At 41.6% G+C, this 25,152-nt stretch overlaps 1 protein-coding gene across 1 annotated transcript in view; it reads right to left on the bottom strand.

Moving 5' to 3' along the window:
• ST8SIA1 (ST8 alpha-N-acetyl-neuraminide alpha-2,8-sialyltransferase 1) overlaps nucleotides 1–25,152 on the bottom strand; it is a 121,907-nt gene that overhangs the window by 75,984 nt on the left and 20,771 nt on the right. The window contains exon 2 of the mRNA XM_049821905.1: nucleotides 12,435–12,579. Within this exon, the coding sequence (XP_049677862.1) occupies nucleotides 12,435–12,579 (145 nt within the window). The remainder of the gene's footprint in view (nucleotides 1–12,434; nucleotides 12,580–25,152) is intronic.

Genomic DNA, 25,152 nt, shown 5'->3' on the forward strand with positions numbered 1-25,152 from the left:
AAGGAGTATAAACAAGTATTTTTCAGTCAGACTAGATGAAGAAGATAACCAACTCATTCACTACATGAAAATAAAGGCTAATAAAGGTTGAGAAGAAAAAAAAGTCATTCTTTGTTACCCAGGAAGAAGCCACAGAACCAAATTTAGGAGTCCCTAGCAGAACTGTACTCAGCAAGAGAGCACTGTTGGCTAAATCCTGGCCATGCTGAAGTCAACTGGAACATTACTATTGACTTTAGCGTAACCAGGCTTCACTTGACCTATTTTGCAACATAGCTTGTTACTGATTTCCCCTCTGTGGTTCTTTTGGTGCTTAATAATCCAGCGCCCACATTTCCCCGCGCCCACATTTCCCCGCTTAGTGACTGGCTTGAAAAAACAAATTTAACTACCATGCCAACCACAGCCACAGCCACAGCCATGCTAGGATGAGGGGACGCCAGCCACAAGTACCACTTGGAGGACAGACCCTAACCTGGGGAATTGGCACCGCAAAAATTCTGCCAAGACCGGAGCCAAGAAAGCAGTGTTGGCAAGCTTAAATGATGGAGTCCCACTTTTCAAAGGCCTTGCTTAATGCCATAGCATGGAGAAGAGCTCCTGTCTGCTATATTCATACACTGCCCAGATTATCACAGGGGCTCTCTAGGTCTCTTTCCAATTTTTGTCTGTGAAGCAAAAGGAATAGTGGTTCAGCATCTATATCTGTTTATTGTACAGGAAAAAGGGGGTTTGCAGCATTTCTTCCCCACGTAGTCCCCATGCAGAAACTCTCATTTTAATTGTCTCCAGAGATTTCTAGGCATAGATTTAGCCGTGCAGTAACACCATAAATTGAATTTGAATGACTGTTAAGTGCTTTAGGGAATTGTTATAAAGAGCATCATACTCATACCAAGGATTATTTATCTTTGGCTTTCTCATTTCTTCTTCTGGCATGATAGTGGATCACAGAATAGATCTGTGTAGCCTTTGCATTTATTGTCTCCTTTCACCTAAACTGTCTCCTATTGAACCCAGTCCCATCACTTAAATTTGCAGCATGGCTCCTGAATAACAAGCTACACTGTGCATATGCCAAGCCCTGCTGCAAGAGAAGGGAAGTGAGACAAGCCACTTGGTTTCAGATTGAGAAAAAGGCTGGACATGGTCTGGATGGAGGAATCTCTATTAATGAATTAGCCTACAAATAGGTTAGCCAGCCTAAAAACCAGGATACACTACACATTCCCATTCTACATTCTTGTCACATTCACAACCTCGTTAAAAATCATCAACAGAGACAAAGTGTTGCTTGGCATTATTTCATGCCCTGCAGGCAGGTCTAATTCAGCCTGGCTCTATACACTGGGAAAAAAAGCTATACAATAGTAGCTCCCTGCAATCTTCACTGTGGCCCCTGGATAGGGGGTTCACTGCTGGCAACTGTCCATCTGTCTGCCTCCAGCTACATAAAGTATTTTCAGTTTACTGAGGCAGAGAGATGGGCAAGATTAGCTGACTGTCAGAGCTGTGTTGCAGCACACAGAGATCTTACCCCAAAAAGGAGAAGATACCTGAGCTCCATTCCCTGTTAAGTCCTTGGTGCACATTATCAGGGAGAAAAGATGAGCATGTATGTTGGGACACTAGACTTGCCTCATTAGTAGCAATATCCAGTGATCCCCTGGATACTGGAATAATCAGCAATAACCAGCGTGAAAATAGGTGTTGTTTTTCGTTTGGTGTCGTTCAATTGAGGGGCTACAACTGAAGCCCTTGTTCTCTTATAACTGGTGCTTCTTGCCCAAGTACAGCAGGTAGAGGTTGGAGCTAACAAGCATGTTCCCATTCACCACATGCGGCTGCTAGGCATTCCCCGACATCCATTTGCAGCTCACTAGGACATGTACTTAACTAGATACAACAAAATCAGTGAGATGATACAACAAAGGTGAGTGAAGAGGGATCTCTGAGGGAGCCACGTGCCTGTGCATACCACCAAAGGTTGCAGTAATGTTAGTATCACCACTGTCGCCTTCACTGCACTGACTTCTTTCCTTCTGTCACTGTAGGAATGCCTTGTTACCATGGGACTTAACAGGTTGCAAACACTTTGGTTACACCCCATAAAACCGTAAGTAAGGAGATGTTACATACATGAGAAATTGGTCTATTGGCACTACATAGCACATTTATCCCTATCTGACTGAATAGCTCACTAGATAGCCATTCAGTCAGCACGAGACAGCAACACACTTGCATTTCAGTGTAATACAGCTGTGCTTAATTTGTTCTATGAATCTAGACCTTGTCTTAAAACAAAACCCTAAGCCCACACTTTTCAAGCACGAGATGTGAGGAATTATGCTTTTCATTCATTCACACTTAGCCACACAGCTTTTGTGCTAGGAAGACTAGTTAGGGCAGCAGTAGGTGGACGTGGGTGCTACACGATTATTAAGACAGTTGACTTCCAAGAGCTGTTTCACATCAGGCTATTCAGATCACAACCTTTACTCCTTCACACTAAGATGGATAATTTACTCAAAGAAAACTTCTCTCTCCCCTTCCTAATAAAGGCATATTCTCTAGGCAAAAGGAAAAGCCAGCCCCACCCATCACGTATAATTTTTGTTCTTCACCTATCATGCAATTCCCATGCCAGAGAATGCATGACTTAGGAGTTCTTTGAAAACATTTCAGGTCTCACAGAGCTAATATTTGGGATATAATTCACATAATTTCCTCCTGATCAAATGATTATCTGGAACCCAGTGTCTTTCATTTGAACTTTCTGAAACTGGAGACCATTAGTCCAGTACATTTTACACTGAGAAAAATACAGCCATTGGAGACTGAGCTTCTATGAGGTAGCTCTACTGCAGCATACAGGAACCTCGAGCCTAAACCTGCTCCCATAACTGACTTTCAGCTCACCTAAGAAAGTGTGCAGAATCATGCTGGCAATAACGTCGGCAGTCTTCCTAGGACTGATGGACTGGACTAAAGCCAGCAAGCCTAAGCCACGGTCTTGGACTTAAGTGTTCCTCCTTCAGCCACCGGCAAAGCCAGGTACACATATATGCTAGTGGCTGTTCTCCACAAGTCTCTACCTAGACTAGCACTGCCAACTGTCACCGGCCCCAAATGCCCATGGTTCGCAGAAGTGTCTAAGACAGTCTTTAAAAAATAAATTAAAAAAGAAGGAGAAGAAGAAAAAAAACCCCACACCATCTCCGCACTAGAAAGAACTATTTCTTTCTGCGTTTGGGATTCACAGTTACATTACACAAGTCCAAATTCACAAGGCTGTTTAATGTCATATCCTGACTCATTTCAGCTGGAAAGACACCAGTGCTTTTGGTTATCTTGCCTTTGCCTGCCACTACAGACTACCCCTTTAGCCACCACACACAAAACAGTCACCTCAGATTGGTAGTTACTGGCCAGTAGACAATCTGCAGCACAGATTTAGTTGTCAAATTTCTCCTTAAAGAATCTAAAAAAGCATAAGCTCTGTTGATCAAGAAGGAAAAAACAGCCTGGATTCTTGATCTGAGCAACAGCAAGTTAAACGGTACTTCACCTGCACATCCAGCATCACAGGATTTAAATGGTGCATCCTGATGTAAGAAAACCACTACTGTGTTATTTTCCAAACATCCAAAACATCATTTGGAAGCCAATGCCTGCGTCATGGAAGCCATTCAGATGATAAAAGTTGTTCCAGAAGAGAACCACAGCCCTTCCCCTCCACGCCACATCAGGTCATAAGGGCTCGAACTCAACCATGCCTGGCTACATAAGTCAATTCCTGAACTGTAATGCAGCAGATTTCTCATTAAATGTAAAGCTGGGCTTCCACTCCCCCCTAAGCAAGAAGACATAAAGGATCTCTTGAAAGTCACTATATAATCCTCCTACAAGATTTGTAACCATGCCACCCCTTTTTAATAGCTTCTGCAGTGGTGTAACCTTCCCTGACTTTCATCAAGCCTGCAGACTCCACTAAGCTACGCTTCCACCTGTATTTAGGAATACCTGGGAGAAGAAGGGGGCTATGTCTTTGCTGCAGGTGAAATATTTTCTGAACATAAAATCTGATATCCTGCCACACTCCAGTAAAATTTACATGAGCCATACCAAGAAACCAAACAACTGTATGAAAAATAGAAGTATGTAATATTTCATCAATTCCTAGTCATTCTTCTGCCATGTGGTAAGTGCCGGGCATGAAGTGGAACCAAACCTAAGCCTCAAAGAAGCTAGTATTGGTATTAAGCCTAATTTAGAAGTGTGTCACCAAAAAAGCTAACTACTGAATACAGCACATTAATGTAATGCAATCTGATCACTGAATAATTCAAATATACAGTCGGATATACAGTAAAAAGTCTATAAACCGAACAAGATTACTTTTAACAATAAAATTCATAAATAATAAGAAAGGCTAACAGGTGGCCAGAATATAAAGGATAAAGCTTACTCAAGATTTAAACACTGACTTCCAAAGAAGCAAAGGTTTCATTGCACCTGTAGGTGGAAGTCTTGGTATATGAACGAGTTCACTGCCAGAAAAACTCCTGCATGGGGAAAGAACCTCCTTTTAGCATCTTATCAGCTATATAAAGCTACAATAAAACAACCAAAACAAATCTAACTGTGTTGCCTTCGGGCAGACTAGAACCCACTCTTATTTCTATTTTTATACCCTCAGCCAGGCAGCTCACATGCCCTGTAGTTACTCATAGCCATCAGAAGTTTGCTATTCCTCTTGCTTCTCATCTGTGACCACTTCCTTTAATTATTCTTCTGCTTACAACATTTCTTCCTTCTAAAGCAGCAAGTTTATGTCTCCATAAGGCAGATGAACATTGACTAAAAAGCCCATAAAGTTCCCAGGGCAGTCCGACAGCCTCTCTGGCTGTCTTTGCCCGCACTGCCCGCTTCCTCTTCGGGTTCAGCCTTTATGTTCTGCACTTTACAATCCCACAGCATAACATCTGTACTTGTGACTTCAAGGTCCTGCCAGAAATCTTACTTGAGGTAGAAAATTTCAGTCGTGCAGCTAATGAGTAGAAACGTGCACAAGCGTGCGGTGCCACGAGATCCTCCCTGCCTCTGCCAGCAGATGCCCTTCCACAGTGTCCCCTCCCTCCCTGGAACAGCACACCACCCCCGCATCGCTCAGCCTTGCCTGTGTTTCCAGCCCTGCTGTGGCCTCTTCATGCTCAGCGCCTGCTCCATGCCCAGGCTTGCATTTTACTGGTCAGTAACTGTACAGCCCCGGCTACCAATAGAAATGAATAAATATGCTCTTTGAAGCGTTTTCCAAATATAAAATCATGCCAAGTTCCAACACCCTCATGGCTGAATTATCTTCCTGAAAATACCCCATGTTCCTTCTGTCTTAGGTGACTCCACAACAATCAACAATCCCACAGGGCTTTATACTTCTTTTAGTACTGCTCAGTATCAATACAGAAGCTGGACCACATTTGCTCTTCCACACCCTCCTATCCCCAAAATCCCAAACAGTGGTGGGATTGATCTGCGGGTTTTTCTGAATGCCCAAGGGCACGAGGGTCTGTCTGGTCTGTGCTTGGATCAGCTCTTGTATTATGTAGGAAAGAGAGTGAGTGACGCTCAGTCACTTTAGATTTGAAATAGAAAGGTTGAGCTAGGGCAGCCATTCCTCTTTCTCTGCCTGCGGGCCAAACTGACACTTTGCAGCCCGATCGAGTCCTTCCCTCCCTCTCCGTTACATTTGGAAAGGTCAGCATCTATTTATGTATTTGCACTGACTGAGATAAAGCCAATTTGGCATGTGCATTATTGCAGATAAACTCCAGAAAATCAGGCTCACCAAAGATAGCCTGGCTAAGCAGCTTGGCTGAAGATACTTTAGCAAGCCCAGAGAGACCAAACCATACATCCCATGGGATGATCAACAGGGACAGAATGCCATTCCTTGGTCTGTTTTAACTCACTTCAAAAGCGTGTTGCCCATCCTGTAGTTAATTACTTCAGACTATACACATTGCATCTCAGTCGTTTTAGCATAAACTCGATTTTCACCATCAGGCATGTTTGCATCTTGTCTATGTGGAGTAGTTTCAGATGGACTATGGCTTTTGCTTAGCTGACCAGATAGAGCAGATTATGCCCTACCAGCTTTGCTAACAGGCTGCACAAAATGGTCCAATTACACAGTTCTTAATTAGTCAGTATGGAATCAAAGCGAGGGTAGGAGTGTCACTTAACCAAATACTAAGCCAGATTTTTTATCTCAGTCACCCTGATGCCAATGGCTAGAGATTATCCAGGACTGAAGGGAAGACTCATACTCCAAAAGAGCACAATTTGTCAAGTCTCTGCAGACAGTATTTCATACCCCAGTTTATGAAAGGCACTATTTGATAAAATTGCTCGAAAAATTCAGAAGATCTCTTTTTAATTGCATTTCTAACATGCAGATGTCACTTCACGAGGTATAACTACCTCTTTACCTTTTAGTATACAATGTTTGCCACATTTGCAATAATTAATGTTTACTGCATTTTCATTTTGAAGAAATATATGTAGCCCAAATTAAGAACACAGTTTGTATTACAGTATGCTTGGGGAGGAGGAAAAAAAAAAAAAAAGAAAAGGAAAAAAAGATATTAAAAAAAGGAAGAAAAGAAGTGAGGGACAGCACCAAGAAATTCCTCCAAATTCTAATTAAATACAACTTAAAAGAAGTCAGGGAGGTACTATTTAGACAGTAGAATTAATGGAAATAAATATAAGAGTTGCTCAATAGATGTTAGTTCTGCAGGCACTTCATGGCCCTACCCAAGACATCAAGGGAAAAAAAAGAAAAATCAGGACAGGTATGACAGCAAATATTTCCATGTATTTCTCCAAGCAGCTATTAATAACAGAGCTTTACTGAGAACAGAGTACTTTGGTAAGTTAGATTGGTAGCAGAAATTAACAGAGCGCTTCCAAAGTCAATACCAAAGGCGGTAATTCATGCCTCCTGGCAACACTGCAGTCCATCAAATCCTAACCCCCTTCACTTCAGGTGGTTTCCCCTTTTATACACAATTTCTGGATCACCTGGGTCTAAAATTGGTCCAAACAACACACAGCATTTGCCCTAAGCAAGTTAACATTGTCCTCTTAACGGGGTTCACATTCCTTATCCAGCTGTAGCTTCACATTCCACCCCGCATCTGCACAGCAGCTGTGCTCCCACCTAACCCTTCCCAGTACTTGCTGCTCTTAGACCTCACCTTTTACTTGAAACAAACTGCCACTTTCGTCCACAGGATGTTTTCCCTGTAATCATGCAAAATGCCTGCAGACTCTACACCGAACCCCCTTTCAAAATCTGAGTTATTTCCCTGAAATAATTACAAATTATTCTACTATCTGCAGGCTATAACTGTTAAGACCAGGGAATTTGCTTTGACACAGCACAAGTACCAACATCAGAGAAGGACACGATAAAATCTCTGGCCAAATGAGGAATGTTGTGAGCAACAAAGAAAAATTAAACAAGCTCCCAGAATCTAACAGGTACTCTGAATAAAAACCGCAGATCACATAGCACAATCATAAAATCACTCACTGTTACCCAACACAACATTCATCCCCGACAACCCAGAAAATGTCAGAGAATGTCTCCATCTTACACTTGCAAGTAGAGCGATTAACTTTTTCCCCGCCTTTACATTAAGGACAAGAATTTAAACTCTAATTAATAATTTGAAAAATATTGCCTTTCTTCTAATCACAAGGTATCCAGAAACAGCTGCCAGCTTTCCCAAATTTATTTGTGGCTTGAAGCTATTTCCTTTGGATTTCTCAAACACCATTTGTGATGACTATTCATGAGAAGCTCATTGCAAGCAGCCATTCTTCTAGCTGACAGCATTTTGCAGGTGAAACTTTAGAAGGGATTTGGGCAGCTGGGGAATCATATTTTAGTAATTTGAAATAATCTACTGGTACCAAATGTGTCTAACTGCTTCAGGTGAAATATAATAAAACCAGAAAATTTTTCAATGAGTTAGTTATTTTGTCAAATTAAAAAGTTGAAGCTTAACATTTGAAATCTCTTTTGAAATGTATTCAGTCCCCTACCCTCCAAAATAATACTTTACATGGCAGAGTGAAAAGTTCCATTTGATTTACCTATTTCTTTAACCTTTTGGGGGAAGGGGAAAGGAGATCTCAGAAATTCATCTCAAGTCTTCCTTGCTATAAGCTTTTGCCAACATGCAACAAAAATCAATTATTTGCATAAACAGCTAAATACTGGGGTGATGGGGTTTTTTCCTCTAATGGTAAAGATAGTCTGAAATTTGCTTTTGAAACTGTGAGGAAGAAAGAGAGAGGAAGGAGTGCAAAATTATTTCAGAAAATGTTTGAAACTGGGGCTTGTTTTATTCTCTAATTCAAAAGCAGATGAGTGTTTGTTCATGTTTCTCTCACGTGGTTTTGAGTTACATCCCAGCTATTCCTGTGGTTACATCACGTGTACTCATAGCACCTAAAAATTACTGCAGGAATATACGGAAGCCTGTTTTTTTTCTTCCATTCTAGTCAGACAGTAAAGGGTGGAAAATGCTAGTCATGCTTTCCGTTGTGCCTCACTAAAACGCAACAGGACCAGAGTTGCATGGCTAAACTTCCAGGCTGAAGAGCAAGGAGGGTGTATGTCCCTGGCCTGCCAGGGACAGGACTCCTGAACACTCACCAACGCGCAGTTCCATTTTCTGTATAACAGTTGGACCACAGTGGAGAGGAAATACATTTACAAGTCACCCATGGCCTTTAGTGGCCAACCCAAGAGACGGCAGCCTGGCTATTCAGCGGTTTATCCAACCATGCCGCTGAACTCAACTGCAGTAGGGTCACCTGCATCTCTGAACTCTCAGTGCCCCCAGATATGTATCAAAATGACTGGCTAATATTGAAACTTCGAGCCTACAAGAAAAGCCTTAGAAAAGTGGTAGGTACGTGTAGGAATAACCTCTCGTTGGTAATATTAAACTACGCCTACATTTATACGCAGAATCTACACTTTTTGTGGGAAATAATGCTGTAGATCACAGCAAGTACTACAACAAAGCTACTGTCAGGAAATATGATTTTAATTGAAATGGCACTCCATTCTCCAGCAGCTCCAGGCAATGCCACCATAGTAGGAGTTGGGAGATGAGAGGTAGGTTGGACACCCGCCCTCACTGCACACTAGGCCACCATCCTGCCCCACGTCTTCTCCTGACCAGTAGGTACTGACAATGAGCCCCTAGCAGTTTCTCTCTAGGATGGAAAAGATGGTCCAGTCTGTGTAATATTTCATTTCTGTTTCAAAAAAATTTAACTCCAGAGATCAGGGGGAAAATGACACTGAGAAAAGGGGAGAGAGTAAGAGGAACCACTTCCAGAAGCTGGAATTGTTGGGTCATGCAAAACTCTGCAACTTCAAATTCTGTTCTCAAACTGAAATGAAACACTGAATGACTATTTCTACATAAAAGCTTTTTTCTTTTGCAAATTTCTCCCTTGGCCTATCAAAAACTTTAAAAAAAAAAAAAAAAAAAAAAAAAGTCTGAGGAAAAAAAAAAAGCTAGCAACAGAGCTGATAAAAGTTGAAATATTACATTCAAAAAATGGTAAAATGAAATGTCATAACACCACCAAAACCTTTTAACCTTTTCACTTCAAAGAAAAATTGAAAAACCAATGAACTGATACTAAATTTATATTTTGTTGAAATAGCATTTTTATTGGAAAATGTTGAACCAGCTGTAAGAACTTTATCTACAGATTACTCGGAAGAAAAAAATATTCCATTTTGTGACATTGTACATATTAAGTTCTGACATACTTACATTATTTCTGTGTAAGTCTCCATTGATGCATAGCCAGCTTATTCTACGCCCTAAAATATAGCAAGTTTCCTATTTAGTTTTGAGTTACTTTATCCTGTAAGTTAATAACTGGTTCAGGACTGAGAAATCTTCTGCAAGCACAAAATGGCTTAAGCTCAGCAGATTGATGCGGATGGAGCCTTTTTTATTTATTCCGGAGGAAATATTTTTTCGATTATATCAACATAGCTGTGGTCCTTTACATTCCTGTTACATCCCCTGAGAATTTCAGAGTATTACCCATATTTTATGAGTGGTTTTAAGCTTCTGGATACTTCTGAAAGGAATATTCATCTTCACAAAAATCGCTGGCCAGTTGCTAGCAAGCTAATAGACACCATTCTTCAAAGAAGCCTGAAAAATTTAGGCAAGTATTTTTCTTGAAACAAAGAGAGAGGTAGAAAAATACTTCATGTAAGAATTTACTGCAAATAAACCTTACTAAGCTTTTAAGCCTAGCAGGATTTAATCTGATAAAGGTTTACAAAATTCCTCAGGGCAAAATACATAGGAGTAACACATCAAGGTAGAGGCACTAGTACTTGCAAGAAAGGAGGGAGTAGTAGTGAGTAGCGCTTGTCAGAAATGAACTGCCCGTCAATTCATTAAAGAAATAGCATTTCTGGCACTGGTCCTAGAGCTGCTTTCTAGCATTGTTCTAGGGTTGGAGCATGATAAAAACTCACCTTTTCCAGCACTGCCCTTACAACAGCATCTAGCCATCCTCTTCACAGCCTGCTTGGCAAGCCTAAGAGACACTCAACTCCTTAGCCCTTGTTGTCCCTCAGCAGTTTGTCGCTCCAAGGCTTCCCAGACCCTCCCTCTCAATCCAGCCAACTGATCAAACTTTGAGAATAGGGCTTGGGACCCTGGGAACCACCAGAGTTCCTGAGACCGTGACTCCTCTCTAACCAGCATTTACCCCTCTGAAGGAGCCCATCCAGTACTCCGCTCTTTTCTGTGAGAGGAAGTAGGACACCACTATGGCCAGGCAGAGTGCTAGGTTTTAACCCAAAGAAAACAAAATCCAAAATCCCAAATTGATCACAAAATAGCGACCTCCCTGTACCAGCCCAGGTGGGGCTTTTCTGAAATGCTGGAAAGGATGTGCACCTTTCGAGCAGTTGCAGCCAGTATCTTTGTGTGGTACAAAGTTCACAGCTCTGCCAAGGATTTCAGTTTTCTCCAATAAACAGTGGAATATTGTTGCAACAAATCATACTAATCATCATAAAAAAGATTTACAGCTGCTACTTTGCGACACACCATAAACTTTCTACCAGTCTCAAAGGCAAGGAGAGAAATTCCCCCCAGCCAGGCAGCCCCTTTCCAGCTGTACTGCAGGAAAAAACACGCGCCATGCACGTTTCAGCATCTACTTGTTCGTTGAGCTTGCAGGGCCACAGCAGCTGGGGAGCAGCTTCAGGGAAGCAGAGGTCCATTAACCGGTTCATTGCAACAGGCACAGCCCAGTGACATGACAGCAGACTTGCAACCTAAACCAGACACAGCTGTGACACCACTCCTCAGGATAATATCTTAACACAGAAAGTGGCTGTTCCCCTCTCCTCTTCTCTACACTGCCATTTCCCTTCATTCTTTCTCCACTAAAAGGAACTCAATCAAAGTCTTAACTCTGTTGTTGAGATCTGGAAACTATTTTAAAAAAAAAAAAAAAAACAAAACAAACAACAACCACCTTTTTGATGTTTTATTTGCTGGATGAGTTTAATAAAGACTCTGCTACATGTTTAACTGAAACAGCAACAAATGAAAAGGCCGGTGTGAATGACTCAACACTGACTGGGAGGCTTAATAAATACCTAGACCTTTAATTTGAGACATTAAAGTAACATGAAAATCAATTAACACATCCAGATGCTTGGCTTTCTTTAAATGTGTAGCCACACAAAACATCTCTCCTTCCACATACAAAATTCAGCATAATAAACTCATTATTTAACATCAGTTCATATACTAATTAAAAACAGAAGAAGCCTAGATCAGTATTACAAATTCCCAGCACTCAAAAACCCTGCACTTAACCCAAAACACCTTTGCTGAACAACAAACCACTTCTAATATTCAAAACACAGCAAGAATCAACAAAGTCAAGTTGTCGGCCTCTGTTACCGGACTCACATTGCTTGCCACCAATAAACTTCATTAACTTGGAAGTAACCTGGACACCTTCACACAAAGCACTGTCACATTTTAGCTAACAGATCTGAAGCAATCCTAGATGAGGGATCATGCTCCCAGTGAGCGTGATCACTGACTGAAATGCAGAAATCACCTTCTTAAAACAGCCAGAACCTAGCATTTTGAAAATCAAGACTGGTGGCCCAATCTCATCCCTTGTGTACATCTGCACACCTGAAAAGTGGCCGGGGAAATATTAACATGCACACAAACATTCTACAATTTTCAGAACATAGAAGTAAAAAAGCAGAGGAGACCATTTTGTATTGAGAAATGAAGATAAAATTTCTTGACAAGAAAAGACAAATAAAAGTTACTAACCTGTGGGAAGAGAGAGTAAGTTGCATTGTCAATAGTGACAGAATACAAAAATTCCCCATCAAACCAGAGGTTCTTTCCCATTGGGGAGTTCAGCTTTGTCATAGCAAAGAGCTGCCCAGGATCACAGCATTCTTCCAGCAGTTTCCTAGTGAAGCCAACCAAAAGAGAAAGAGCCATATTAATTAGAGCCTTGGCATGCCTTCTCGAACAACCACCCCTCACACCTCAGATCCTGCTGCTCTCAGGTGCTCCAAATCAAGGCATTCATCTTCCCAGCCAGCGGATGAACCATGGGTGAACTCTTCTTTACTTACAGAATGGCCAGAAAACCTGATTTCATTTCAGAAAATCTTAGAAATGGACAGTAAAAATTCTAAACCTCCATTCATGTTTGAGTGGCATAGGAAGATTCAGCAAAAGAAACTCCACCCTTTAAAACCCATTCTAATGAATAAAAAACTGGTCTCCAACACATACAGAAATCAGAGAAGCTCCTCTGAAAATTAAATCGGAGGTATATGAAAATTCAGTATCAAACCTTATTCATGAAGAGCAGGCCTGCTAAAACCCTACAGTTACAAAACTCAAGTATGGAGAAAATTGGCATCTCTCTGTAGTTACTAAACATCCTTGTGCTACATTCACAGCAGTATTAGAGCCTGCATTCTGACTGAAGTCCAAGTTGAGTCAACCCAGTATGATTGTGTGTGTATATATATATATATGTATATATATGTAGGATATCATACTTCTTGTTTCCTCGCCGAAACTACGTATCCTCTTACACATTCACTTCCCCCAAATCCTTATTACTCGGCTTGAGCAGAAATTTGAGAGCTGGTGAGGTGGTTGAAGGTTGTATTCAGCAACAATTCTGTATCACAGCAAACTCAGCAATTAATATCCTAAAATACAGAATGATGAAAAGTTCTAGACATCTGCACGGCAGGAATATCCTATCTTCCCTAAGCCCGCATGGGAATAGCTCTCTATAGAAAGGGTGATGCTCATATTAGGTTTTATATGTAATAGATGTATGTAAAATATACATTGCAGAGTTATGCTATTACAGTATATTAATATATTATTATATACATTTATCAGTTATTTTAAAGGGAATCCTAAAGAGACTGATGCCATTTCCAGTGGCTCTGCAAGAGTTGCAAGTGACAGGCAGAAAAACATCAGTTATTAGTGACTACTAAGATAATTGATATAGCTGTTCTTCCTCTATGAAGTCATTCAGAGAAATGGTTAAAAACTTTTAGCATTTTTTAAAGTTTTATAGCTACTTTTCTTCTCTAAAAATTAGTATTTTTTTAAAAATCACTGGGTTTCCCTATCAAAAATTGATTTTACTGTAAGTTAATAGTTTTCTGCAACCGTGGGAATACTACTTTCCATACATATGTCAGCTGAAAATTTGATGAAAACCGTAAAGTGGATTTGTTGTAATCTTAGCAGAAAAGGAAACAGCTTGAAAATAGTGCATGGCAAACAGAAAACCTAGAGGTGTCAGTGCTATCCGTTAGCTCTCCCTGCGAGGGAAGTTCAGTGATTTGCTCCATTCCACTCCAGGGCAGTGCTGCCCCCACGGACACCCTGGGCCCCTGGGACACTTCCTCACACGGAGGAAGGCTCTCAAGGGACAGCAAGGATGCAAGCACTGGGAAGCCGGATTGCGGGCAGGAGGTCCACTCCACTCCTCAAACAGGTACCCAAGAGTAGCCTTTGCACATGACATGCAGGCAGATGAAATTGTTAAAAGGAAGAAAACTACACAAGGTAACTGGATATCACATTTTGTTGTAAGTCAAGAGTCAGCTTCTATGATGAGCTGAAGGTAAGCTCCCCCCAGTAATAGGCTGAGCAGCTCCCCTGTCCCCACAGGCAAAGAGGGGAGTGATTTTTACAAGGACTCGATCAGAAGCTGATGACAGGGTGCTTCATGGCTCAAAATTTCAGTATTTTGTCCACCTGACCCTACGGTGCTGCACTGCACAGCATGAGGCTCCACCAAATATCCAGACCTTACATTGTGAGGGTGTGGGGCTCATGACCGCAGAGCACGCTGCTGCACAGACTGAAGTGCTATGAGCACTAACTTGTTTCCGTGTGCTTTCTTCGTGTACACCTGAACTCCTCCATCTGTATGAACAAGTATTTCAGAAAAGATATAAATCACTGTGCTCAGGTGCATAAGTCAACCCCAAATTAATGAAGTCTAGGACAAAACCATGTCCAGTTCTAGACCCCATAATTCAGGAAAGATGCAGACAGACTGGAGATGGTCCAAAGGAGGGCCACGACGATGATCAAAGGGCTGGAAAACCTGCTTTATGAGGAAGGACTTCAGAAGTTAGATCTTTCCTCCCTGGAGAAGACAAGACTCAGGGAGGACCTCATCACAGTTTTCCAGTATTTGAAGGGCAGTTACAAAGCAGATAGAGGCTCTCTCTTCACAAGGAGCTGCATGGAGAAAACAAGGGGCAATGGGTACAAGTTGCACTGGGAGAGGTTTTGTCTTGATATAAGAAAGAAATTTTTTACAGTGAGAACAATCGTTCCCTGAACAACTTCCCCAGGGGTGTGGTAGAGTCCCCATCTCCGGAGGCTTTCAAGACACAACTGGACAAGGTGCTAGATAATCTCATCTAGGGTCCATTTCCCACAAAAGGTTGGACGAGGTGATCATTCGAGGTCCCTTCCCACCTTGGCAGTTCTGTGATTCTGGAACTGTTTTCCCTTAGACTGCCCGTTGCAGAGCTGGTTTGTTCTCCCTCTGAGCAGAACAGAGCAATGTGTTAGCCAGAGCAGCAGTTCCCGTTCCTAGAAACACCAATAGGTCTGCTTATACCCACTACAGAAGGGCTTCACATCATCCTCCCGCTGATGCCCAAATAAAGCCTTCATCACAGAACTGTGAAAATCAAACTAGAGGAAATTCGAAATCCCTCGCCAAATAGCCCTTGCAAAACAGTTTAAGACAGATATGGAATGTTGTTTCAAATAAAAGATTTGAGAGTGGAGATTTTTCTGGCTGTCCACAAACTCCAGTTTGTAGCCTTTGAAAAATTATTTCTCTCTCTGTCAAGTGGACAGAAAATTTTTGCCTACTTTTCCGCTCCTTTTCTTTGTATTTTCTATCCCCACAGCAACGTTTTCAAGAAAGCATAAGGTAATCCAAGATCAGCTAGAGCCTCAACTCTACATATAGTTGTTTGTTATACAACTGTATAACAAAATTAAAATTTCCAAGTGAAACCCTGCAACTTATACCTTCTCTGGAAGTCTGGTCTGAGCAAGAAGCACAAAAATAACAGAGAAGTCAGTGGAAAAGTATCTAGGGAATGTTTTATATTAATGAATCTTTCCTTAGCCAGGGTAAACTGATGAGCTAAGGAACAGCTCTTTGTACGATTTTCCCCTCACCCCCTCCATCTATTAGACTAGATATATATACCTATTCTTTCCCCCCCAAAAAATGCATTCTTCTGGTTCCCATGGAATCCTTCATTAATAAACATATTACAAAAAGCAGTAGGTGCCTCCTCGAAGGTCCACAGATAGGCAGGTCACTAGTTCAAGTATGCATCTGTATGTATTAGCACAAAAATCTTGTGCACTCACATGTGCTTTCTGTCAGAAAAGAATAATTATTAAAAGTCTCACATTATTCAGTCTCTCTTTCTGATCCAAATCCTAAAATTACAAAGTGAGAAAAGCTCCATAGGAAAACGTGCATTAAAAGCAGAATGGATTCTAAGGCGAACCTAAAGCAGGGTACTTTGCAGGATCGGGGAGTTCGAACTGATTTGCTGAGCTTGATTAAAATGTACAGCTAAAATGTTATCATAGAATTTGCAAAACTGCAGCAGCTTTTAGCCAAGGATTTCAATTCACTGCAAGCATTCCTTCCCTTGCAGGACGTAAATAATACACCTTTAATTCAAAGTTATCTCCAATTCAGAGGAGACCTGTGTACGAGAGGAATTAAACAACTTGGATATTGGTATTGAAAAGGTACCAGGGGCCCTCAGATCTGAGAGCACTTAACGGACAAATCCCTAATTGTGGGAGAGGCAGGAGAAAAGTTACTTTGAGAATCTCACTACAGGCCTCTTAGATTTCAGCCAGAACTGGGCACCAAGCAGGTCATTAACTACAAGGCAGCATTAGCACTGAAGTGGTTCTGCGCATCAACTCAAGCAGCAACCTGTGCACAAGGTGGGAGCTGAGCAGCAGTTTTGAGACATTAGCCATATCCCCGCGGTACACTTTGCTGAGGTTATACCAGCAAACATTGCACACTGAAAGAAGCAGAGTGAAATAGTTGGTGCCAAGGATCCTACATCCACATTACCTTAATTTCATGGGATTTACTGCAGACCAACTCTGGTCTGATTCCACAAAAAGCCTGTGAGTGGCTGTAGCATATTGAGTGCATTACTGAAGAGCAGAAACCAGGGCCGATCTGGGTATTTGCCTCAAAAGCCAACTTATGACCAAAGGGCTAATACTGGTGCACCCTCCTCCACCCAAGAGCAGAGAAGAAGCCAGACATGCTTGCAAAGTCTAAATCTAAATTCATACATAAAGTCAGTGAAAGAGCTTGCATAAAAATCCAAATCTACTTATTCTTCATCTTGAGTTAATGAACTTTTCAGTTTGATTTCGGTTTGCAGCCAGTTAATGCTTAATCTCACCCTGGTTTGACTCGAGTCCCAGGAAATAATGACTCAGTAGCTAGTTCAAACATCCCAAATGGCTTAAAACTGGCAAATATAACATCTAAAATCAGAAATGGGCAATTCCACAGCATGGGTTGTCAGCCAGGAGGTTACAGCCCTTTAGGTATCTCTTCTCCACAGGTGGAGCAGGTCCTGCATCCCCAGCACACCACCGCTTCTCCAGCTCTTTGCCGTGCCTGCCTTGTGATGCTGCACTACACGAAGCACGTAAGCCCTGCCAGCACCGTGAAAGGGAGGGAGAGCAAAATTCTTCCTCTCAAATTTTTCCTTTTAATCCCATGCAAGCGGGATGCAGTACATCAATGAGGAAAAGATCAGGTTGATGGGAAGCCACCTGTCAGGCAGCAGCTTCATGAAGGACTGAAGGCTTAAGCCCGATCTTAAACGGAGCGATGGGCAGAGGGTACGTGGCATGGCACAGCATATGGGGTGCGGGGTAAGGATCCCAGGTGAGGCTGTTCAGGGCTATTGGGGCCCACTGGTGCTCTGACACTGGTAACACCACCAACAGCCCTTCTTCTGCCCCAAGGGGATAGCAGTTTTATAGCAAATCCCTCACACACACACTTGCTGAACCTTGCCTTGAACAGGACCCCATCCAGGTCTGCAGAGCAGGGACCCATGAAGGATGATGCTGCACACACGGGAGGAGGAGAGGACAGGAGAGGCTACAGCTTGACGCTGCTCTGCAGATCCCAGTAAGTGCCAGCAGTCCCCATCCTGAACAAAGGCATTGATTCAACCATTGCTCAAAAATGGTAACATGAAACTTAATTGTTTATCATTAGAGTTTGGCTTTAATGGCAGCATTAAAATAATGACTGAAGTTCAGGTTCAATTCTGAGATAAAAATAATTGGTCAAACCAATTGCTTTAGCCACACTCTGCTCAGCTGCTTGGATTTAACTGGTATCGTGCTAGCCTATGTCCGGTGACTACAAAATGGAGCCAGGAGCTGACAGCACAAGACTGCAGCATTTGGTCTGACATAAATCTCCTTTTCTTTACATTGCAGTTCACGCTCACCTCAACTCCCCATGTTTTGCTTTGGGATCAAATGAATCTGAACACCCCGAGAAAAAAATGAATCTGCCTTTGGAGTTTCAGTTGGCGTCAAGCCAAAACCATCAGGCCTTCACTCACAAGCAGGGATTTGTGGCACTGCTGAAATCCAGAGTATGGGTGGTCGCTTGGGTCCATTAGGGAAGATTTGCTCAGCTCCATTTCAGTGCAATTGCTTAACTGATTTCATCTATGTATCCCGCAGGACTACGGATAGCTTCGTGGACTCCTCAACTACATCTACACCTATTTCCCAGCACATGCACACTTAGGGGATCCCAGGCTAATGTCCCTATCAGAAATTACTTTAGAGATTAATATCAACAGCGGCTCTGAAACACAGCTGGTCTGATCACCTCCAACACTATGAGTCTCAAAATCTAAACCTGAAATTCTCTAAATCAAGTCTTCAGCGTAATGTTTCTGTAAGAATAATACATCCACATGTTCTTGCAAGAAGTTTTGGTGGTAGGGGAAAAACCACAATTGTTGCTTAATGGTTAAAATCTTGCCTTTAACAAATTTGCACCCAGTTTAGAGTTTGAATTTTTGGCAGTTCAGGTTTTGGCTGATTTTTTAAATTATTCCCCCCCCCCCCCCCCAAGAGATCCCTGGTTTCTCAAATCTCAACCTCCCCTCTGATGAGTGGAAAAGCTGGAGTTTCCTGAATTTCTCGCTTTGGAAGTTTTTTAGTCCCTCCATCATTCCTGTGGCTATTCTCTCCTTTTCAAAATCCACCTCTAAATATTCCAAGCCTGGAAATATTATTTCTAGGGTAGTCACCCCCTGCCAACTGCAGGGACAAAATGACATCTCTGTTATTACCCATGCATCCCACGTCCAAGGCCTATTAACTATTTAGCACTCTTCTCGCTGCCAGTGCTTCCCAGGGTGGGGACATCCATCTGTAACTGCAACCTGCACTCTGGTTTGCTAAATGTGAGATTTCACATATGGCTTTATTGAAAATTAGGAAGCTTAGCAGGAAACCCAGGCTGCTCTGTCTCCTGGGCCTGTCCCCTGGATCAGTTGCTGCCCTGCTCCTTTTCTCATCCAACAAATTTATCAACAATATTTTAATGTTGTCTTGCAGATCAGTGATTAAAAGAAATGCAGAGGATCAAGAATTAATCTGAGCAAGTTCACACCTGGACACATCCTCAATTCATCCATCCAATGACCATCACCATCCAAGAACATTAAAAAAAACACAGCCCCATATCCCATCTCCAACAGTAGGCAGTAGCTAATGCTTACAGCTATAAGTGAGTCCTCTCATATAGCCACATAATGGCTATACTTGTGGCCGTTTTTTGCTCCAAGCTGGCAGCCTGAGAATTTTATGGCTCTACAGAAGGCTACAGAAGTCATTCAATAACAACAAAATCACTGATTCATTTACAGTCAGTGTGGCTGCATGAGCTTGTAGCTGCAGTTGGCATTTGGCTTCTGAATATTCTGTGAAAACATCGTTAGTTGGGTTTGGTCACATAGATCGAATTTCTCTTTCCCAAAGAGCTCAATATAATACTTGTAACTGGGGGTTAGCTTGAAGAAGTCACTGAGGCTTTGAGGTTTTCATGGTGTTTAACATACCTTACTATTCCAGGGGTTCAAGGCATGCTAGCCTTCACCTTAGGCAGGGCAGAAGACAGCAAGTATAAGGAAACTGAAAGTTGAATGTAATGTTCTTTTATCAGGGCAGGTATCACACACATCAAACTCTTGCTTCAAACACCTAACGGCCCCTGTACCACAGCTGTGTGTAGAACACGAGCAATGCTATGAATTTACTAGGGAGATGGAGGGAAGAAGCTGTCTGTCGCCTTTCTGCTACCACCAGATGCTAAGGGACACACTGAATGAACTCCAAGTCACAAAACACAGAGCCACGTTGTCTTCCTCTTTCGCTTCAAAAACAAAACTGGCTTCAGCCTTGTCAAGTATTTTGGCACCACTCCTCTCTATAGCAGACTCCACCCCACCTGAGATGAAATTTAAAACTACCCTCAGCACAACTATTCAGGAATATGATCTTAAAATTGCTCTCCTAAGAACATCATGGACAAGTACCAAAAGAATAAGAGAACAGCCAATGCAAATGCTCTTAATATTCACAAAAGCATACCAAATTGGTTTTTTTGGGAAAGCAGCAGTAGTTTAACCTCTAACTAAAATTAAGACCTTTGCCAAAAACAACATCTAAATCAAGAATACATTGCTCTGCACAGGTTCATTTCTGAAAATTCCCTGGTTACCCAAGCTTGAAGAATAGGTCTAACTGCACTGAGAGAGAAATATGAAAAAGAGTGGACCTCACACAGCAGAACAGAGAGATAAACTGATCTACTTCCCAGCCAAACTTTTTACAATATGATAAGATTTTATGTAGACTAAAGTCATGATAGTTTTTCTCCTCACATTTACTATTATGTTGTTTCACGTTATGAAACTTTCAGCCTATTTCAATGCCCTCTGCGGCAATTCCTGGTGTCTGGACTTTACAAGGATCATGTAATATTTCCCCCATCTTCCTCAGGAGAGGAAAGATATATGGACAATAAAAAGGTCACCAGCAGAAGCAAATCATGTACTGAACTGCCTGGCGCTGCAACTTGCATGTAAGGAAAGAGGTTGCAGAGAGCACAGATACTTCTCAGAATAAAGACAGTTCATGAAAACCACCTTCATGAGCTTCACAATAGACCTGTACGTGACTTTTTAAAGTGAGTAAGAAATTTTAACCATAAGCTGTTGGATAATTGCTACAAATTGCCAAATCAATAGTCTGGGGGAGAAATTATTAAATCAAGCACTTCCATCTTTCCTGCATCATCAGTATCTTTTCCTTTAGAACTTTCTCCCAGGTCTTTTTGAGGTGCCCAAAGTATTTTATTTAACCTGAAAATATTGTATCTTTGGCTTTCACTATTTACTTTAAAATCACTGAACAAAACATTTGGTGCCACCTACGTAGTATAGTTAGCAGTTCTTTTTTCCAGACTGCAAAAGAAATATAAAACTCTCTTTTTTCTCCTGTGTGTTGGGCTACCCTATCCTTGCTACCCTGGCCTGATACAAACAAACCCTGCTGCCTTGAAGTAGGCAAAAATCTGAGCTTTCAGCCATTGCAGCATATCATCCTAATCTGTGACTGATTTTGTCAGACAATTTTCTTCTTTTCTTTTTGGAAATGTACAAGTGATATCTTTTTCCTGAAATGTTCAGAGTATCACAGAAAATGTTTCGTTTTTTTTTTTCTTCTGCCCTCCTCCCAAACAAAGATAGACTTAGTGCTTAAAATTTCAAGGATCTTAAGTCTTCTGTCCATTTTCAGAAGAGAGCAGTAGCAACAGTATTACATGGCACACATTGTAATTCCCCAAACTTGCCTAAATTCTGTTCTCTCAAAATTGAACTGTGGCTCAGATCAATCTCTGAATCTTCAATGATTTTTGATTATTTAATCTCTATCAGATTCTCCTTTGAATTTTAACTCCAATTTCAGATAGTGTGATAAAGATACACAGTTACTTTATTTGATTATGCATTCTCTCTTTGATCAAAACCCTACCTTTTAAGAAAAGTAATTGAAACGATATACTTTTCTACCACTGTAAACAGACACGATTCTTTTAATAGCATCACATCAATTTATTCCATACCTTCATTAATATTGCAAGTGCAAAGGAGGACTGAACTGTGCAACATTTATATTGTAGAAATACAGATGAGGCCAAAATTTGCCAGGGTCTATCTTTGTTCTTGAACAACGTTCATGAACTAGAAGAAACCAGGATATTTCTCAGTGAATAGAAGTCTACCTGAACATCTGACAAGCCTTAAGTTTACCTTTCCTCCTGCCAATTCTTTTACTTACAAACTGAGCAGATTTCATCTGGAAAGCTACTGAAACACAGAATTGTTAGCCTCTTTTCAGAAAAAATATATTTTGATTCATGCAAACTTGCTTCAAACTGCTATGCACAAAGCCTGCTTATAAGCTTTGAAACACAAATTATAATGTCTGAATTATAACGTATGAATTATAGAGTATGAATTCTAGTATTCAGTCAGACGAAGTTTTTGTAAGACTCTCATACCAAATGTATAAAGAGCTATATATAAGGAAACCCCCACAAGTTGTGACTTGCAATACCAAAAACAGCACCGTAGTGCTGCTTTATTACTCATGCAGTAAAACCTAGTGGCATGCAGGATGCCTCTGAGCTGTCTGTATTGTTCCCAACGAAACCCCAATCACATCCAGGAGAGACAGCAGTAGTGACTCGTCATCTCACCTAGGAACTGTGATGAGCAGCCACATTCCCTTGAGAAGTGATGAATTTGAGCATGAGCTGATAAGTTTCTGGGCAGTGGCCAGCAGCTCAAGAGAAGTGACCTCACAGGATGCTGGAATTCAGTGGCACTGCACCAGACTGCTCCTTTGCTTTGCAAATGCCACCATCACCCCTCCCCTAAGTATGACAACTGTGTTTGAAGGCCCATCCCAGGGAAGATACAGGGTTCATCTCACTTCATTTACAGTATATGAAATGTAAACACCTCCATCCAAGTCAGTTTGAAGCTTCCTCATAGCGGAGATATTTTCTTTGAGGGTGTGATTCATCTCAAACTAGAGACACCTAGCTCCTTTCCAATGACCAACTACCTTAGATGGAGACATCTACGTTTGGCAGTTTAATTCCAGTCCATGAAGCCAGACCGGCTGCTCCAGACCCTAAGAGCCTATCAAGACTTCTGCAGTTAACATGAGCTGCGACGCAGGGACGGTAGGTCTTCTGCCTGTCTACAGCATCTCACAGAAGGATGCTATTTGCCAGCAGCCTCATCTGACGGTCTTCCAGCTCTGTTCTGAGAGCCCTCACAGCAGGCTGTCAGAAAGATGAGATGGCACAACTGCATGAACTGGTAGTTTTGTCAGAGAGAATTCAGAGGCAAAAGGGAGTGGGGCAGGGGGAATAGATTAATTGCTTCATGCGCTATTCTTCTTTTTTTAATCTTATAAACCTGGCAGGAGGAGAGCAGCTTTCACAGATGAGGTGAAATTAATGAATCGCTGTCTTGCAAAATAGCAGAACCATCAACTGAGACAGGAAGTTACAATACATGACGGTGCTGCTGCAGGGGGGGAAAAATGACTTGTTCTTACCACTTCCCTTGTTCCTTTCAGCAAAATTGCTGCTTGCTTTGTGCCACTACAAGCACAAAGAAATGTTCGGCTTCAACAGGGGCACAGGATGGCTGTATTCTTCCAGAAGAAGGAGATTCACTAAAAATAAATCCCGCAGCTCTAATCTTACATTTGAGCTTGTAATATCTAGACTGACGATACATACCACCTAGATCTAAGCGGTCAGTTATCACACTACAGTGACTTCTCCACCTGCTTCTGTAACCCAGATAAAAGCCCTGTAAGTATTACATAACACTCCTCACAAAAGTGCCCCCATGCGCCAATCCAAGAAAGTCCATAGGGAGCTTTTTACTAATTTGATCGGTTAAAATCATGCCCCTCCATAGAAGGCGAACCGGACAGGAAAAAAAAAAAATTCCTCCACTACACAGATTTAAACATCTTGAAATGCCTAAAAACTGAGACCACAGAAATGAAGAGGAGAGAAATAATCCTCCACTGGTCAGTCGTGAGCGCTTTTTGATGCAAAAACTGTAGGTAACCAGGCAGCCATTGTCTACACAGCAGATAAGAATATGTACAAGGATCACATGAACAGGCAAGAAAGAGCAATATATTTCCAAGGCATATGAAGCTGCACACTTGGGGGGAAGCTTTAACCCATCAAAGACACATGAATAGATCTACAACTGAAGGAAGCCCTGTTTTGAGGAGAAACTTCTTCGTCTCACTTTTCACAAACTGCTTCCCACATCTTATAACTATCAGTTGTTTAGGAGACAGAGCGAGTTTTGCCTGGTTGGGAAGCATCCATCTGATGCCCTGCCAGCTAGCAGGACAAGTTGATGGGCCAAACAGGAGGCCAAACAAAATAGGAAACCTCAGTTTGATCTCTCTCTTCTGTGCAGATGCTGTTTTTCATGAAACTTGTAGGAACCGACTACCTTTAAGACTTCTGTTACTCCAATTTGGATGAAATTAACCAGTAAGACGAATTTCTTAAAGGGGGTAGATTACAATTAAGATTCCAGTCACATATATCACATTTCCTACTGGCTGACAGGGGGGAGAAAAAAAATCCAATAAATGCCAAATAATGCCTTGCTTTAGCTTTCTTTGAAAAGGACATTGACAAAACTGTGTGTTCTTTGTTGCCCCTGTATACCCAGAATTATACACTAGTTAAGCTGTAATAGTCCAATTTTGGATGAAAGCCATGATTTAATGCACCATCAAGCACGGACACTGGACTTCACTTACAGCCCGAGTTGCTGCAACCATCAACATCGCTTTTGAAAACAGCTGATGATCAGTTGGCCAAGTATCCAGAGATATTTCTGAACTGAGTTCAGTGATCCTTCTGTGTGCTGACAGATGGCTTCTAATAGATGAAAATGAATGGTTAAATTATCACAGATTAAAACAGAGCCATTTACCTGAAACATACCTTGAACTTGCATTTCCGCTGTTTGCAGTTACAAGCTTCATTTCTGAAGCAGTTCTGCTAATGCGTTTTAAATCTTGCCTGAGTACTAAGTGCTATAAAATCAGTTTCATTGATGCAAATACTTTGCTAAATGCAGTAAGTGGATTACAATAAAGGAAAGGCACATCCAATTTGGAACATCTTTTCACTAGAAGCTCCAATTCCAAGTCTTAAGACTGTTTTCCTCTGGTGAAGCCACACAAAAAAGCTAAATGGCAATCATCTTGCACTCATCTTTAACTCCATCATATTTGAATTCTG

This window comes from Accipiter gentilis, chromosome 18 (genome assembly GCF_929443795.1).
Source record: "Accipiter gentilis chromosome 18, bAccGen1.1, whole genome shotgun sequence".
Taxonomy (NCBI): domain Eukaryota; kingdom Metazoa; phylum Chordata; class Aves; order Accipitriformes; family Accipitridae; genus Astur; species Astur gentilis.